The 17,747-nt window shown below is 39.4% G+C and overlaps 1 protein-coding gene across 3 annotated transcripts in view; it reads right to left on the reverse strand.

Moving 5' to 3' along the window:
- SUCO (SUN domain containing ossification factor) overlaps positions 1 to 17,747 on the reverse strand; it is a 153,597-nt gene that overhangs the window by 133,494 nt on the left and 2,356 nt on the right. For all 3 annotated transcript variants that reach the window (XR_005554599.1, XM_039325941.1, XM_039325940.1), the window contains exons 2-3: positions 12,462 to 12,570; positions 11,064 to 11,168 (exon numbers count right to left, since the gene is read on the reverse strand). Coding sequence is in view for 2 of the 3 variants with exons in the window: in XM_039325941.1 (XP_039181875.1) it covers positions 11,064 to 11,168; positions 12,462 to 12,570 (214 nt within the window). In the remaining variant the exon portion in view is untranslated. The remainder of the gene's footprint in view (positions 1 to 11,063; positions 11,169 to 12,461; positions 12,571 to 17,747) is intronic.

Genomic DNA, 17,747 nt, shown 5'->3' on the forward strand with positions numbered 1-17,747 from the left:
GAAGGATATGTCTGGTTGACGAGAACTAAAAAGTTTGAAATAGCTATTCCATTCTCCATTAATTCTTTGTTAGCAATCCAAATTTTGTAATATAAATGATGTCGCAGTTACGACTGCTGCCTGTGGATGGTTCTTGTTTGAGCTGATACAAGGCAAAAGATTTCTTTCTCCCATATTTGGGTCGACAGGGTGCATCAAAAAGCACTCAAGATATACATACATATATACATACGTACATACGTACATACATACATACATACTGCCTCCAAAAGAGGCACCAGATCTTATTTTGGGGGGATGTCTTATCTTAGGACTGCTGCAGCCAGGCCTCCCACATCCAGACACCTGTTGTGCCAGTGCCTGAGTTCTTCTGCGCCCACTTGCGGTGCACACATGGCACACCGATCGTACTGCTGCCGTTGCTCACACCATGAGGCTCGTCAAACCAATTGCGTCGCTGCCACCACATGGCCTGATGCTACAAGTGGCAACAGCGGCACAATCAGTGCGACGAGCCTTGTAGTGCGAGTGGTGGCATTGGCACGATCGGCACTAACCTCATGCTATGAGTGTTGGCAGTAGCGTGATGCGCCATGTGGTGTGTAGCCACAAGCTGCCACAGAAGAACTGGGGCAGCAGTGTGACAGGTGTCGGGGTGTGGGAGGCCTGGCTGCAGCGGTCCTAAGGTAAGCGGGTGCAGGGCGCATGGGATGGGTCCAGCCCCACAACCCCTAGCTTGATTTTTAGGCATGCACCTCACCCCAAAACTAGGACTTATTTGGGGGGCAGGGTGCTACCCTTTGGACTGCAGGGGAGCCCTGCTGTTTTCATGCAATTGATCAACAAGGTTCTTCATGAGCACCCGTACAAGGGAGGTTTGGTTTATGATATCTTTATCTATACTGAGACCAAAGCAGAGCACGTCAAACTGGTCAGAGCAGTATTAAACAAACTGCATTCTGCCAAGCTATATGCCAAACTTTCAAAGTGCGAATTCCATAAAGATCACATTTATTACCTGGGCTATCTCATCTCAAGCAAGGGGGTGGAGATGTACCCAGAGAAAGTGCGGGCTGTACTGGAATGCCCCCCCCCTCATATTAGAAAGCAACTACAAAGCTTCCTGGGCTTTGCAAATTTTTACCAGCATTTTATCCCTTCCTTTGCACAGATTGCACTCCCCATTGCAAATCTTTTAAAGACCAAATGCGAGAATAAGCCAAAACCCAGACAACTACTGAAATGGACTGTAGAATGCCAGGACGCTTTTGAAAAGCTAAAGAGACTTCTTTCAGCTGGTGCTGAAATACCCAGATCCGGGGGAGGCTTTTGTCATTCAAGCTGATGCCAGTGACATGGCAGTAGGGGTGGTACTCCTCCAGAGAAACAAAGAGGGCCAGCTATAACTCTGTGCATACATGTGCCAAAAATTATCTGAAACTGAACAAAGGTGGGCGGCCTAGGAGGAGGAGGCCTATGCGGTATGATGGGCTCTCCTGACTTGGAGACATTTCCTAGAAGGGAGTAAAATACTCTTCCAGGAGAATCTCAAAGCACTGAAAACCCCTAGAAAACTGTCCCGAAAGCAAGCACGGTGGGCTCAGCAGTTCCACCAATTCAACTTTACTATTCATTACCTCCCTGGGGGAAAAGAATTACTGGCAGATGCCCTGTCTAGAATGCTGCAATACAACAGTGTAAAATCTGAAATAGTTAAACCAATGCTGTCCCCCAAAGAGCTGGCAGCACCAGTCATAAGGGCGCAAACCAGAACCCCTGTGCCACTAGACAAAACAACAGCCCACAAATTTAAGAAAGCACTAGAAACAGATGAGTAGTTTTTGAACCATAAAAATTTGTGTTTAATAAAAGACAACCTGGCCTGGGTCAGACAGAAACTATATGTTCCAGCAGCTCTGAGACTAAAAGTAATGCAAGCTGGCTACGATTCGAAAATAGCTGGACACTTTGGGTTCGTCAAAACCCTACACCTTCTTAAGAAACAATTCTGGTGGCTCTCTTTAAAGGACATTGAGGGCTATGTGGCCAGTTGCTCCATACGTGCAGCAGCAAAGCAGTGGCAAGGGAAAGCACCAGGGCTGCTTCAGTGGGTGGCAAGCCCTTCAGCACCTTGGAGAGATCTCTATGGATTTTATTGTGGGGCTTCTTGAAAGTGTGGGAAATACAGTTATTTGGGTGGTTACGGACCTCTAGGCAGGCCCATTTCATCCCATGCCCCAAAATCCCAACCACCAAAATGCTGGCTAAACTCTTTGTACAACACATTTATTGATTTCATGAGGCCCCACAACATATACTCTCAGACAGGGGGTGGTGGTCCAGTTTACATTCAAGTTCTGGAAAGCCTTTCTGGACCTTCTGGGTTCTAGTCAGCAGCTGTCATCTAATCATCATCCTCAAATGAATGGTGGGACAGAGAGACTGAACTCTATTTTAGAATAGTATCTTAGATGCTTTATCAACTATCAAAAAGATAATTGGAATGATTTGTTACCTTTTGTTGAAGTTGCTTATAACAACACAGTGCATTCAAGTATTGGTTTCACCCCTCCCCAGGTTGCAAATGCACAAACCTTTGTCCCTATGCCTGAACTGCCTATCAAGGAACCTGACATTCCTTCTCTGCAGGAATGGATTAAACAACAAAATACCTAGCATGTAGTACAGAAGGCTCTGGATGATTCCAGGGCCCCTAGAAAGCTCTTGCCGACAAAAAGGGAGTGGAGCCTAAGCCTTTTAATGTAGGAGATAAAGTCTACCTCTCTACCAAATACCTACAGTTTTTACAGCCCTCTAAAAAATTAGGTCCTAAGTTTGCCGCGCCTTTTCCTATTAAACATATCATCAACCCAGTGACTATCGAACTAGAGCTCTCTCAGAGCCAAATCCATTCTGTTTTCCACTGTAGCCTGCTCAAACCGGAGATTACGTCTAACCTTAGGCCACCTGCACCTCCGGTGCCTACATCCATATTAATTGAGGGTGAACAACACTTTCTTTTTTTTTAACAATATTTTATTAGGTTTTAAACAGGTATGGGAGGGGTAAGGTCAATATGGGTATCGGGATTCAGGGTAGGGTTCAGGGATAGGATTGGGGTAAGGGTAAATACAACAATGGGGTTACCCCCAATAGCAATTCAATGCTTTAGTAAGCAGACTACTGTCCGCATACAAATATTCAATAACAATAATTAATATAGTGGTAAATAGCTATAACCAGTAAGAATAGCAATAATCATAAAAAGTATCAATTAGTCAGTAAATATAATTCATCTTATCAAATTTCACAATCCTTTCTCGCTAGATCATTTTGCTAATCATTGATAAAATTTTTCCCATGTTTTAAAATAAACTGAGTCTTCTTTCTCTTTAATCTCTAGGGCTAGTCTGTCCATTTCTGCACATTCTAAAATTTTCATAATTATGATCTGATCAGATGGTAGATTTTCATTTTTCCAAAATTGGACAAATGCTACTCTCGCAGCTGTCAATACATGTAATATTAAATACTCATTCTCTTTTCCATAATTGGGTCCTAGTATTCCTAACAAAAACAGCTCTGGCTTGAATTCTATCTGTATTTTAGTCTTTTTTTCCAGCCATATATGAATCTTAAATCAAAAATTTTTTGCGCTAGGACAGACCCACCAGATATGATAATAGGTACCTGACTTTTGTTTACATTTCCAACAATTATTCAATACATTTTTAAACATTTTCGCTAGTCTAACTGGTGTCATGTGCCATCTATAAAACATTTTATATAAATTTTCCTTATATGAAGCTGCTTTAGTAAGTTTGATATTTCTGTCCCATAGCTTTTGCCAATCTTCTAAGTCTATAGAGTATCCAAAACATTTTGCTCATAATAATCATTGTTTCTTTTACTTGTTCTTCTTCCATTTTCCAGTTTAGGAGAAATCTATAAAGTTTCTTAATCAGATTTTCATCTGTTTTCAAAAGTATTTGGTCAAGTTGTATCTGATCTTTATAGAATCCCATTGTCTTTGCATCTTTCTTGTATCTTGTTTGGATTTGCAAATAAGGCCACCATGCTAAGTCGATACCTTGTTGTTGTAAGTCTTGCCTGTTTTAAGTTTTCCGTCCTTATCCAAAATGTCTTTGTAAGTAATGAGTTTGTCATAATTAAATTTGGGTAAGCAAAAGCTTCCATTGTTGAAAGCCACTCTGGTATTTTAGTATAATTTTTTTGTTTAATTGTCTCCCATTCTAAAAAGAGTACATTCCTTATAGCAGTGGTTCTCAACCAGTGGGACGGGACCCCATTTGGGGTCGAACGACCATTTCACGGGGGTCGCCAAACAATGCAGTCCGCCATTTTTTCCCCTTTTCCTTAGCTGTTCTACTCCCTTTTATTCTATTGGCTTTTGAAAGCCAATAGAATAGGCTCTCTTGAATAGAGTCTAATTCTATTGGCTTTCAAAAGCCAATAGGAATTGTCTAGGCTGTCTCTGCCCTGCTGAGCCGGCCAAAAGTCCCATTCTGCAAACAGTGCTGCACCAGTTGAGTAGTCCTCGACTTACGACCGGTTGAGTAGTCCTCGACTTACGACCGGTTGGGGTCGCGGCATTAAAAAGGTTGAGAACCACTGCCTTATAGCATGGTTTTGGAAATATGTATGTACTTTATTTTTCCCATACCACAGAAAGGCATGCCAACCCAGTTGTAGGTCACATTATCAATTCTTTGAGCCATAGTAAGATAGCTGCTTGATAATAGAGTCTCCAATCTGGGAGTCCAAATCCTCCACTATCTTTAGCTTCTTGTAACGTTTTAGTTTTAATTTGTGCTTTTTTCCCTTGCCATATGAATCTCAATATTGTTGCATTTAAATAATAAAAAAATGTCTTTCCCAGTTTTACAGGAACTGTTTAAAATAGGAAAAGTAGTTTCGGTAGGACACTCATCTTCACTGTCGCTATTCTTCCTAACAATGACAATTGAAGATTTTCCCACTTTTCCAAGTCTAATTTTATTTGTTTCAATAGTCTTTCATAATTATCTTCTTTTAGTGTTGTACATCTTGGTGTTAAGTAGATACCTAGGTATTTGGCTTTTTTGACTATTTGCAAATTTGTCTTTTTTGTAAATTGGGTTTTCTGTTTGTTAAGTTTTTTGTTAATATCTTAGTCTTTTCTCTATTTATTTTCAAACCAGCCACTTCTCCAAATTTTTCTATTTTCTGCAAGAGTTTAGTAGTTGTTTCTAGTGGCTTCTCCGAAATGAAGACCAAGTCATCTGCAAAGGCTTGTAATTTATATTTCTGCTCTTTTATCTCCAATCCTTTGATTTCCGTGTCCTGCCTAATATTTCTAGCCAAAACTTCCAATGTGAGGATGAATAGCAAGGGGGATAATGGACATCCCTGTTTTGTACCTTTTTTAATATCAAAACTTTCTGTATAATCTCCATTTAAGAGTATTCTGGCTGTTTGTTTATTATAAATTGCTTGAATTGCGTTTATAAAGTTGTTGCCAAAGTCCATTTCCATCAACTGTTGGAACATAAATTGCCAATTTAATGCCACCTGTTTCCCTGGATGGTTTTCATAATATTCCAAAACATTTAAGATAATCCTTAAATTGTTTTTATCTGTCTTTTAGGTAAAAAGCCATTTTGGTCTGTATAAATAAATTCAATCAGGAATTTCTTCATTCTTTCTGCCATTATCGAGGCGAACATTTTATAGTCCACATTTAGTAACGATATTGGTCTACAGTTTTTTATTTGTGTGGAATCAGTGTCTTCATTGGGTATCAAAGTGATATTAGCTTCAGTCCACGAGTTTGGTAATTTTGTCTCTGAAAAGATTTCATTACACAGTTCCTTCAAGATCGGGCTTAGTATATCTTGTAATGCTACATAAAATTCTGCAGGAAGTCCATCAGGGCCCGGGGTCTTATCTTTCTTTTACCTTTTTATAGCTTCTATAATCTTTGATATTTTCCAATTTAATATATTTTGGATGTTCTCTGAGACTTTTGGTAGATCACTTTCTTTCAAATAAGTGAACAACACTTTCAAGTGCGAGATATTCTGGATTCCCGTAGACATCATGGTTCCATTCAGTATTTAGTTGCTTGGAAGCACCTTCCATCTTCCCATAACGAATGGGTATATAAAAAACATATTAGGATTCCTAGATTACTTAAACGTTTTCATTCTAAGTATCTTGATAAGCCTGATTGATATAGCTTTCTCTGTTTTGTTTTCTCCCTTTCCTTTCTTTGTTTTACAGGTGGATCTGTCATTTTCCTAGGGGGGCTGTATGTCAGGTTCCCAAAGAAATGTCTTACTATTCTTTTAACCTATATATGCTTCTGTAACCACTTTTTTGGAGCCTGCCATTCTGTTGGGAGGGGAGATTCTGATGTGGGGATATACAATATGTTTTGCTCAGTCTGTGCCATACTGCCCTTCCCCCAGGGGAAGGAATGTGCCCGAATACCATCACCTTTATCTGGAAGATGGTTTGCGCTTGGAGCCGGAGGGAAACAAAACCAAGAGAGACCTTGAAGAGCACACCGAAAAAGTCAGTTACCAAAACAATATATCACCTGTGGATGGACAGTGAGATCCTGGGGGGAGGACTAACGAATACTGCTTTTGATATATTGCTTGCATGGGTTTTTCCCTCAGACCTCGCTTTCATTCCTTGCCATCACTAACTCCTAATAAAAGTTTCTTTTGAGACAATGTCTGTTTCAAGAGTTCTGCTTTCTTGGGAGACTTAGTTGAGGCAGATCCTTATACAGGAATACTTTATTGGCCAAGTGTAATTGGCCACACAAGGAATTTGTCTCTGGTGCATAAGCTTTCAGTGTACATACAAACAACAAGGTAATATAATCATAAGATACCAATAGAAGGTAGTAGAAAAGATGAGAAGAAAAAGAATATGGCCATACATGGGTAAATATCCTTGGACATAAGACAGTACTATGGTAATTAGGTGTTCATCAGAGTCATGGAATGAGGGGAAAAACTGTCTTTGTATTGAGTTGCTTTGGCATGCAATGCTCTATAGTGGTGTCCTAAGGAGAGAAGTTGACACAGTTTATGGCCAGGATGTGAGGGGTCTGTAGATATTTTATCAGCCCTTTCTGACCTGTGCAGTAGACAGATCTTCAATGGAAAGTAGGCTGGTTGCATTTTTTTTTCTGAAGTCCTAACTATCCATTGAAGTCTGTACTTGTCCTCATTGGTTGCTGTACCAAACCAAAGAGTTATAAAAGTACAAATGACAGAGTCAATAATTTCTGTGTAGAACTGTATCAGCAGCTCCTTCAGCAGTCTGAGCTTTCTGAGTTAGCATAGGAAGAACATTCTTTGTTCTGCCCTTTTAATGATGGTTCTAATGTTAGGTATCCATTTCAAATCCTGGGAAATTATAGAACCCAGAAACGTGAAGGTCTCTCCTGTTGATACTGTGTTGTCTAATATTGTAAATAATTGGGCTCTTCCTAAAATCCACTTTCATTTCTACAGTTTTAAGTGTATTCAGCTTCAGATTGTTCTGGCTGCACCACAGGGCCAGTTGTTCAACCTCCCGTCTGTATACAGATTCATCACCATCTCAAATGAGACCAATAACCATTGTATCATCTGCAAACATCAAGGATCCTTTAAGATGCAGTCACTGGTATAGAGAGAAAAGAATAATGGACAGAGCATATCACCCTGGGGGATGCCTGTGCTAATTGAACAGGTATTCAATGTGATTTTACCTAGTTTCATTTCATCTGCTGCTTTCAATGTATCAAAAATCTTATAATCTACCTACAAGTGTGGACAGGCACAGCTACTCAATCAGTTTAGAGGGAAGAATTCCTGGGATGATGGTACTGAATGCCAAGCTGAAGTCTACAAAAAGGAACCTTGCATAGGTCATTGGGAATTTAAGATGTTGCAAGATGTAGTGCAATGCCATATTGACAGCATCATCTGCCGATCATTTGCATGGTAGGCTAACTGCAAAGGTCTAGAGTGGATCTGTGATTTTCAGGTGGGCCACCACTAACCTTCCAGAGGTTTTCATAATTATAGAGCCAGAGCAACCAGTCTATAGTCATTCAGTTCCTTGATGGAGGGTTTCTTGGGAACCGGGATGATAGTAGAGTGTTTGAAGCAGGAAGGAACATAATACATCTTGTGGGTAAAGATGGAGGCCAGTTGATCAGCACAAAGCAGGAAGGAGTTACTCCATCTGGGCCTGGTGCTTTTCCTGTCTTTTGTCTATGAAATAAACCTTGCACCTCTTTTTCTAGGATCACCAGGGATGGGGAATCCAGAGGGATGGAGCCAGATGTGAGAGATTTTAGTCTATTTGGTATATTTTTGGTGATCCTTTTAGAGCTGAATGCAACAAAATTTCATTTTAATGTATGCCAGTTAGTGTACATTCAAAGTAACAATAAAGTTATTATTCTATTCTATTCTATTTATTCTAATCTGAGATAGTTGACAGTGATCTTCTCTTAAACCTACAGTAGAACACATTCAGGTCATCTGCCAGTTGGTGAATCCCTTCAGAAAGGGAGGAAGATCTGCTCTAGCCTTTGAGTTAAACCTTTGAGGTAGGTTAGTATAAAGAAGAAACTTAACCAAAATTCAGAAAGCAAAGGTTTGAGCAACCAGCTTTCATTAATATAGTTTTCAATAAGACCAGCTAAAATAAATTTAAGTGATCTTAAGATATTTAGATACTTGGGAAATTAGATACTTGGGAAATTATTTGGGTGAGAAATGTTAAATTAGATACTTGGGAAATTATTTGGGTGAGGAATGTTAAATTTACACAAGCCCAAAATTTAAGGGAAAATTTTTACAAAATGTTTTATAGATGGCACCTTGATCCACAAAAAATGTCTCGTATGTATCCTGACTTACAGCCTAAATGTTGGAGATGTGAATGTTTGGATGCTACTTATTATCATATTTGGTGGTCATGTAAAAATATAAAAGCTTTTTGGATTAAGATATGGTGGAATATTCAAAGAATTTTTAGAAGAAGGGTAAAATTTACTCCACAACTGTTTTTGTTAGGTATTGTTTCTGATTGTGATACTAAAGAGACTATATTGATGTTAAATTTAATCACAGCGGCAAGGTTGTTAGTAGGGCAATGTTGGAAGAAGGAATCTTTGCCTACCTTGCAAGAGTGGTTTTTTAAAGTTTCTTATTTGGCGGAAATGGCAAAGATTTCGGCTTTCTTGAAAGACCAATCGCAAGAGAAGTATTTTTTGGTATGGAAAAAATGGATAGACTTTATACAATATAAGTTGGATATAAAAAAATATTATTTAGCTTTTCAATAACTTATACTTAAAATTTAAGATATTTTATAGACTTTTTTCCTTTTTCTTTCTTCCTATTTTCTCGTATTTCCTTGTATTTTTGTTTCTTTTATACATATATTATTGTTAACTAGTTTACAATTTCTTTAATTAATGTATTTAGATTTGTTTATGGTTTATATTTGTTTTAAGACTTTTTGAAAAAATATTAATTAAGCCTGTATTCAGCTCTGGGAAGGTCGGGGGAGGGCATGAGAGGATTGGGGTGGTTTGGGGAAGGGAACCATATTGTTTTGCAAAATTTAAAAATTTTTAATAAAAAAAAAGATAAAGAACCTTAATTGTACTACAGAATGAATATTTTTGATCTACATGTAAACCTTGTCTTATTACTAATCACTTAGCAATCATTCAAAGTTACAACAAACTCCCCAAAAGGTACTTATAACCCAGATTTGAAGTTGACGCCCATTCCCCATACAGACATGTGATTGTATTTTGGGCACTTACCAATCGGCCCACATTTGCTGCCATGTGCAGTGCCCTGAATTCACAGGACTGCAGTTCATGGAGTTTTTTGGCAGAAACCAGTGCTAACTTCCAGTTTCTGGCAAAAAATGCCTATTGTTGACAATGTGTTCGCTTATTATAGTGTTCACATAACGAGCACAATGTTCACTTTACCATAGCCATGTTAGCTTAATGATCATTACAAAAAGTTCATATAATTGGGCGCATTCACATGATGACTCACTTAACAAATGAAATAACATATGACCTTAATTCCAGGCTTAATCAAGATCATAAATTGAGGACTACTGTACTGTATTCTCTATCAAGTGTTTCTTGTCTCATAGTACACTGAAAAAGAAAAGAGTTATCCTATTCTCCTTCCACACCCCACTAACAAAGATTGAAATCCAATGTATACTTACTTGGAATTACTTTTAAATGAGAAAAGCCTGCTCAATGGCTTAGAGAAGAGAAAATTGTGTTTTGTCAACAAGCAAAAGCCTATTCACAAAGTAAGTCCATCAATCTGGCAAATGGCCCAGAAGCTAAGTACAAGTAGTCCTTGTTTAACAATGGTAATTGGGTTTAGAATTCAGTTGTAAAATCCAACATCATGTGATCAGGGCACCTAGCGACAGACAGCAGTTCCAGCAATCTCTGGTTACCATTATTATGCGAGGACCACATGAGCCAAGCAAGGACCTCACATGAGCCAATTTCCTGACTGACTTTACTTGTGGGAAGCCAGCAGTAAAGATCTCAAATCATGATCATGTGATTGGCATATGCTGCAGCAGTCAGAAATCTGGGCCAGCTGCTGAGTGCCAAGATTGTGATTGCATATCTGTGAGAATGCTGCAATGGCTGGAAGTTTGAGGACCAGTTATAAGTACCATTTCTTCAGTACCATCGCAAATTCAGTCACTGAAAGAGTGGTGGTTAAACTAGGACCACCTGTTGTAAGCTAATGCTAAACAATCTGGGTCAATCTTAAACCCTGGATTTAATACATATTGGAATCATTTTGTTGTTGTTTTTACAAAGGGTAGGTCATAAATAAATAGACAATGTATTGTCCATGTTCAGTCGCCATTTTGTAATAAATTTGAGTTATATAAGTAATTAAAGCTAATTTAATTCTATTCTGCATTATCAAAACTCATCAACTGCTTTAAAAATGATTTCTAAAAATACTGATTAATAAACTTACCTCTTTTTGCTTTATAGAGTCAGCTGAATCATCGTCAGAATAAATATTTGTAGTGGAATCAATATTTTGCAAAGGCAATGTTCTAAGTGATCCATCAGTGTCTTCCTAGTTATAGGACATAAAAACATATTCAACTGAATGCAATTGCCAATTACATAAAAGCACTACTTTGGAAATGGAATATATTTAAACTTTAAAAAAAGTTTTTTTTTTTCATTTTATATGGTTTAAGTTTGGTATTTACAACTTAATTGGATTTGGATATACATTTTTTTTCTAAAGCTCTCTCAAGCCCAACATATGAGTATCAAAGCTATAATATCGTATCTTAGCTCTTCCTCACTGTTATTACTGATTTACCTGCCCATGGGTACAAAGCATCTATGATATCACATGACTGATCCCTCTAATCTGCATATCATGTAAACATTTAAAATGGCCAAAATACCCTACAAATTGTATATTCACTGCTTATCTATCAACCTACCTATCTACCTACCTATCTAATGCAGTGGTGGCGAACCTTTTAGAGACCAAGTGCCCAAACTGCAACCCAAAACCCACTTATGTATTGCCGGGTGCCGGGTGGGCATGGCCTCTGCCACCCGGATCTATGCCTCTAGAGTGATTTCGCGTCCCCCCCCCCATGGCCAAGAGAGAGCAAGAGCGCAGGCGCATGTGGAGAGGCGGAGGGGAGCAGTCTGGCCCGGCCTCCCTCTGAGGCAATGGCACGCATGCCCACAGGGATAGCTCCACGTGCCGCCTGTGGCATCCGTGCCATAGGTTCGCCACCATGGATCTAATGTATTGTGCAATCTCTGCTGCCTACAAAGTTTGCTAAACCCTAGGGTCAGGATGTACTAATCAATTGCACTGCATTTAATCAAAAGCCAACATCCTTTTTCTGATCCCAAAATATTTTACAGATCTTGATTTATAACCAAGCATACATCTTGAATAACCAACTCTCTGATCTTACATCACTAACAGCAAAAATTATTAAAGTTTGTTAGCTATTTTAATTCCATACTGCTACCTTAGAACTGAACTTGCTATAACTTCATGAGTACAAGATAAAAATAACTGAAACATAAGCCCCTCATTGTTTTACTGTTACCACTTCTGCAGTTACATTCTTCTCTCCAATACCATAAACTTTTCCAAAAAAATGCAAGAACTTGTATTTTATGCTTTTAAAGTTATTAGCTGATTTAAATTAAGAATAATTTTTAGAATCATTTCACAGATTAAAATGAGCTATGTCAGAAGCAGCATTTGTCTCAGAATATTAGTCTTGCTGCTCTTATTTTAGTCACATGAGTTTGTGCTTCCTCAAAAAAACATTAATTCATTAATAATTTGCACTAAAATAATTCCATATAGCCTATAAATGTTTACCTTTTCCTGGATGTTCTCATCCACATTTGACAAGGGAGAGTTCTCATTTGGTAAATGCAAAGATACAGATACAGGACTCTCTTTACAAAAGACATGCCAGCTGGGAAATCTGTTAAATTAAAAACAACAAAATACAAAAGGATTTATAAACTTTGAAGCGCTACTGTGCTATGACATACTCAAAATCTATCATTTCTGAAAAATCCTTCTATACAATGATATGGTAGCAAAAAGCTACCATATCATTCAATAATTATAATAAGGTTTAAAAGAACAGAATAAGATGAACAGATTATAAAAGAATATGTACTGGTACAAAACGTGTCATAGTTGACTTGCTACGCAGCCCCACTCGCAACCAGACAACAATAACGGGAAGGGAAAGGGAAGGCAGTGGAATGTAAGGGAGGCTGGGGAGGGGGGACTTTGGATTGCAACTGTGCTGCCTGGAAGCCTGAAATGGATCCAACACCCCTAAGGATACCAGCTGGGAAGGTCCGAGGCAGACAAAATTCCCAAAACAAAGCAAGTGCAAATGATTGATGGATGATGGACAATGGGAGGTCAAGGGGACGGGGGGGGGGAAGGAAAGTTTTTCTATGCTGTTCGCATGCAAAATCTTTAGAACTGGCTTTTCTACTTTGGTACCCATATGGAATCTTCAGTAAAGTTATATTCTTGGTAAAAAAAATGTCCCAGGAGTTTCTTTTGCTGTATAACCCAGTGGGGCAGTTGACATTAAGCCATTTCTCAAAGAAATAGCCTACCTGGATCCCATCAGGAGTTCAACCCCAAGATGTTGACTACGGGCAAAGACTCAGAAGTGAAGAAAAAAAATGGGAGAGGCCCTGGATCAGGAAAAGCCAGCACTCCCTCAGGCTGGAGCACGAGCACAATCAGCTGTCGCATGCTCAAAACCAAAGATTGAGAAGGCCGAGCAACCAGCCACACCACAAAGAAGCAAGAAAGGGATGTCCCGTACATGGGGCTGAAGACTCTGGGCAACAAACGTAGGCAAGGCAACAGAGGCCAAGACCCCCTTTTCCCTTCTGAGGTCAACATGATCTGAGGCAGCAAGTGGAAAGTAAAGTGGCTAGCTGAATGGGACGACCCCCAATGAGTGGAAGCTCCCAATTGCCGGCAGCAGCCCGTCCATGAAACAGGTAAGGGAGAAGTTCAGAGGGATGAAAATTCGTGTTATGGCAATGCCAGGAGCTGCGATTACCATTGGCAGGCTGGGAGCCGTGAAAGCCCCAGTGGCCCTGGCTACTCCTTCTCCTCCTTCTGTCGGCGGCAGCGGCCGCTTCGACTGCGGCCGGTGTCCCAGCGCAGGCAGCAGTGACAGTGGGCTTCACCACTACTCCTCCTCCATTGCAGTGCTGGTGGCCCCAGCCATAGTTAGGGTTCTGGCACAAGAAGTCATGTCCAGAATTCCAGCACCGGCACCAGCAGCCAGTATTCTGCCCCAGGGGTTCGTCCTGGTATGGGAGGAGCACCAGCCAACCTCCTTGGTGGCCTGTTTGAATGGACACCCAAACCCCCTAGCCCATTTCCTGCCTCAAGCCTGGTACCACATGGGACATTATGGACTGATGTACCCAGATTTGGCCCAGGTCCATGTCATTGTGGTCAACTTGGAAAAGAGCACTTTGATCAGTTTCACTGCATGATGAAAATGCCCCAGAGCTGGACAACCTCAATGCCTTCATTGAGGTTGTCCTGTAAGATGTTGGGGCCTAAACACATAGCCTTTCCCCTATCATGCAGGGTTGTGAATCTGGTGATGGTAGAATTGAAATTGCCAAAAACCCTCAGGCACATTCACCCAGTATTTCAATATAGTTTGTTAAAGCCCTTCCATAGCTCATGGCCATTGAGCTTCCTCCCCCCCCCCATATCGGTAAAAGGAGAAAGGCATTTCAAGGTCAAGGAGATTCTTGACTCTCAATGCTACAAGGAGAAGTTGCAATATTTAGTCTTAGGGAAAGGATTTCCCTTGGCAAAAGCAGAATGATGATGGCAATGAATGTCTATGCCCCTATACTCATCCAGAGGTTCCATGCTAAGTACCTGGATTAATAGATTAATGAGTGCAAAGAGATCATGATATAATAATACGTGTTTGTTTCCTTGTAGGATTAATCTTCTTTCTGGAGGGTCGGCATGTCATGTTTGACTCACTACACAGCCCCGCTTGCAACCAGACAACAATAAAGGGAGGGGGGGGAAGGCATTGTAATGTAAGGGAGGCTTGGGAGGCCAATTTGGAATGCAAGTGTGCCAACTGGAAGCTTGAGATGCATCCAACATCCCAAGGTCAGCAGCTGGGAATGTCCAAAGCAGACAAACCATTTCCAAAACAAAGTGAGTGCAAATGATAGATGGACGATGGGAGGTCTGGGGAGGAGGGAAAGTTCTCCTATGCTGTTTGTGTATGAAATTGTTAGAACTGGCTTTTCTACTTCAGTGCCCATATGGAATCTTCAGTAAGTTATACTCTTAGTAAAAAAAAATGTCCCAAGAGTTTCTTTTGCTGCCTAATTCAGTTGACAGCAGAAGGAAGAGAATCTACCATTATTTTTGCAGAAACCAATCCTGTTGTGGCTATCTAAAGATCTGTAAAATTCTTAGTTATGTTTTACATAGCAAAATGTATGTGATTTTTTTACATCTAGTTTGAAATTATGCTCAGAAACCATAGATCAATATTCCTATCAAACTTGTAAAATGCTATATGTTCAATGTCATATGATCCTGTCCTAGGTCCAATTCATTATTTTCATTAGTGACATAAACGAAGGCATGGAAAGAAGCCTTATAATATAGCCTCTCAAAAGTCAGAACTAAATGTTGAATTACCTGGTAAACTGGTAATTTAGTTAAGTAAACTGGAAATATTCATCAAAAATTATTAAATACACCTAAGATACTTCATTAAAATATAGATACATATTACCATACTTACCACTAATAGCCTTGAAAAAAAAACTTTGAAATTGATTTAATACAGCTAAATTGGTACATTACGCAAATTAGTAAAGGGTTACAAACAACATCACTCTGCAAAGTTCTTAAGTTACTATATTCTCCAGAAGGATTCAGCACAGTTATTTCAAAGAGTTTTCCAAGTCATCCCCACATGTACGTCCATAGCTGCTTTGCTGGCAGTCCCAGCACAAATATTGTCTTTGAATGCATGTTCAGAGAACACGAGGAAATACTCAAAACAATTGTGTTGAGCTTTCTGTAGATCAGACATGTCAAACTCGCAATGTCACATGACGTCGTGTAACGTATTGGGCCAGTTTTGCCATTGCTGGCAATGGGATGGGCGCGGCTTCCGGATGACGTGTCCGGCCCACAGGCCGGCAGTTTGACACCCCTGCTGTAGATTATGGCTGCCTCAATGCTTTGAGAAGAGGAAATTTATTTTTGCCAGTATGTTTTGCAACACAACTCAGGTGCTTTGTACAAACCTAGTAGGCAGCTAATTAGATTTTGGGGTTCTATTAATAGTTGTAATAAGCATCCAGTTCTGCATGCTGCAGTTTAAAAATAGTCTTGACAAATTCTTAAATATTAAAAATGGTACAGAACTTGATCTTAGTTAAAAAAAAAAACTGAGAAGACAAAATCCCAAAGAAGCCAGTTGTCTAACTGGAGAAAAAAAGACTGGGAGAAGCATATTTAACTTCATCTGAAGTTTAGGAGAAATTGCACAGCTTCTTAATAAAAAGACCAGCTGCTGGATTTGAAAGTCCTCACTCAGTACCTAAAGACAGGTAGTTCTCATTTACCAACCACAACTGAGTCTGGCAACTCCATCACTAAGCACTGTTGTTGCTAAGCGAAAAATCATGTGATGTTGCTAGATTTATATTACTTGGGCTTCCGTTATTAAACAAATCACTGCAGTTGTTAAAGCATAAGATGACCATAAGTTAATTAATTCTGCTTTTTGGAAAATCAGTTGGGAAGTTTGCCAATGATGATCATGTGACTGTGGGATGCTGCAACAGCTGTAACTGTAAGGATTGGTAACAAATCCTTTTTTTCCAGTTGGAGTAACTTTGAACAGTTGCTAAACAAGGCAGTTAGTAAGCAAGGACTACCTGTAATCTTCCTTATGAATCAGAGTGTTGGATTAGATGGTGATATGCAGTTTGATAAAAACATTGAAATTTGTTTGTAACTAACAATATAAAATTGTTAGTTACAATTCTCTGAATAATTCCAAGCAGTCTTTCTTGATTCTTTGATTCCTGATGGCAATAACAGACATTTCTTTGAAAATATATATTTTGCACTCTAACTGCTGTGGATATTATTTCTTTTATCGGTTAGAATTAAAACATAGTCACAATAATCTAAGATAAATCTTTAAGGCATCTATTGGTTTTACTTGCACCAACAAACCTTTCTCTCTTTTGAAATTTTTTTTCTTTTATATATTTACTTAAAGGATGTATTCCATGATGCCTAGGGAGATGAAGTTGCCAAAAAGCCTCAAGTGGATCCATTCAGTATTTCATTGCAGTCTTTTAAAATCTTTTCACAAATCTGGCTTGAGGCCAGTCAAGAAATCACCTCCTCCCATTCTAGTTAAGGGAGAAGGCCCTATGAGTTCAAAAAGTTTCTTGACTCCAGATATCACAAGGGAAAATTACAATACCTAGTACTGTGGAAAAGCTACCCATTAGCAGACGCTGAATGGGTGACTGCTCCAGATGTTAGGGCAGCGAGGTTAGTTAAGTAGTTTCATAATATGTACCCTCAATGGCCCCAATGAAGGGTGTGACAACAGTTGGGTTGTAATGATGTGTGTGTGTGTGTGTGTGTGTGTGTGTGTGTGTGTGTGTTTGTTTGTTTCAGGTCTATCCTTCTTTCAGGGGGGTCGGCATGTCAAGGCTGATTTGCCCTTTCAACTATATTCCGCTTCACTCACAGCTTGACAAAGAAAAGGGAAGAGGTGGGATAGAATGCAAGGGTGGGGGAAATTGCATCTAAGCATCATCGGTTCCCATGAGACAATGCTCCAACCCAAAGATACATTGAGCAGGTTTGGGTATTGCTCCAAGGGTTCCTTTTATTATTGGTACAACCATTGATTTCTTCTTCCATAATCACTCAACTTCCTCCATAATTGCTCAAGTTCAATTTGCAAATCATGATTTTTTTTTCTAGCTGCTTTTCTTCAATTTGTGCATCACCTGGTATTGCAATATCAATATTATCATTTAAGATTTAATCTTCACTTCAATTCACAGTCTGGGACTGGTAAAAACT

Source organism: Crotalus tigris, unplaced genomic scaffold, assembly GCF_016545835.1.
Source record: "Crotalus tigris isolate CLP2741 ecotype Arizona unplaced genomic scaffold, ASM1654583v1 scf7180000024339.11422700, whole genome shotgun sequence".
NCBI lineage: Eukaryota > Metazoa > Chordata > Lepidosauria > Squamata > Viperidae > Crotalus > Crotalus tigris.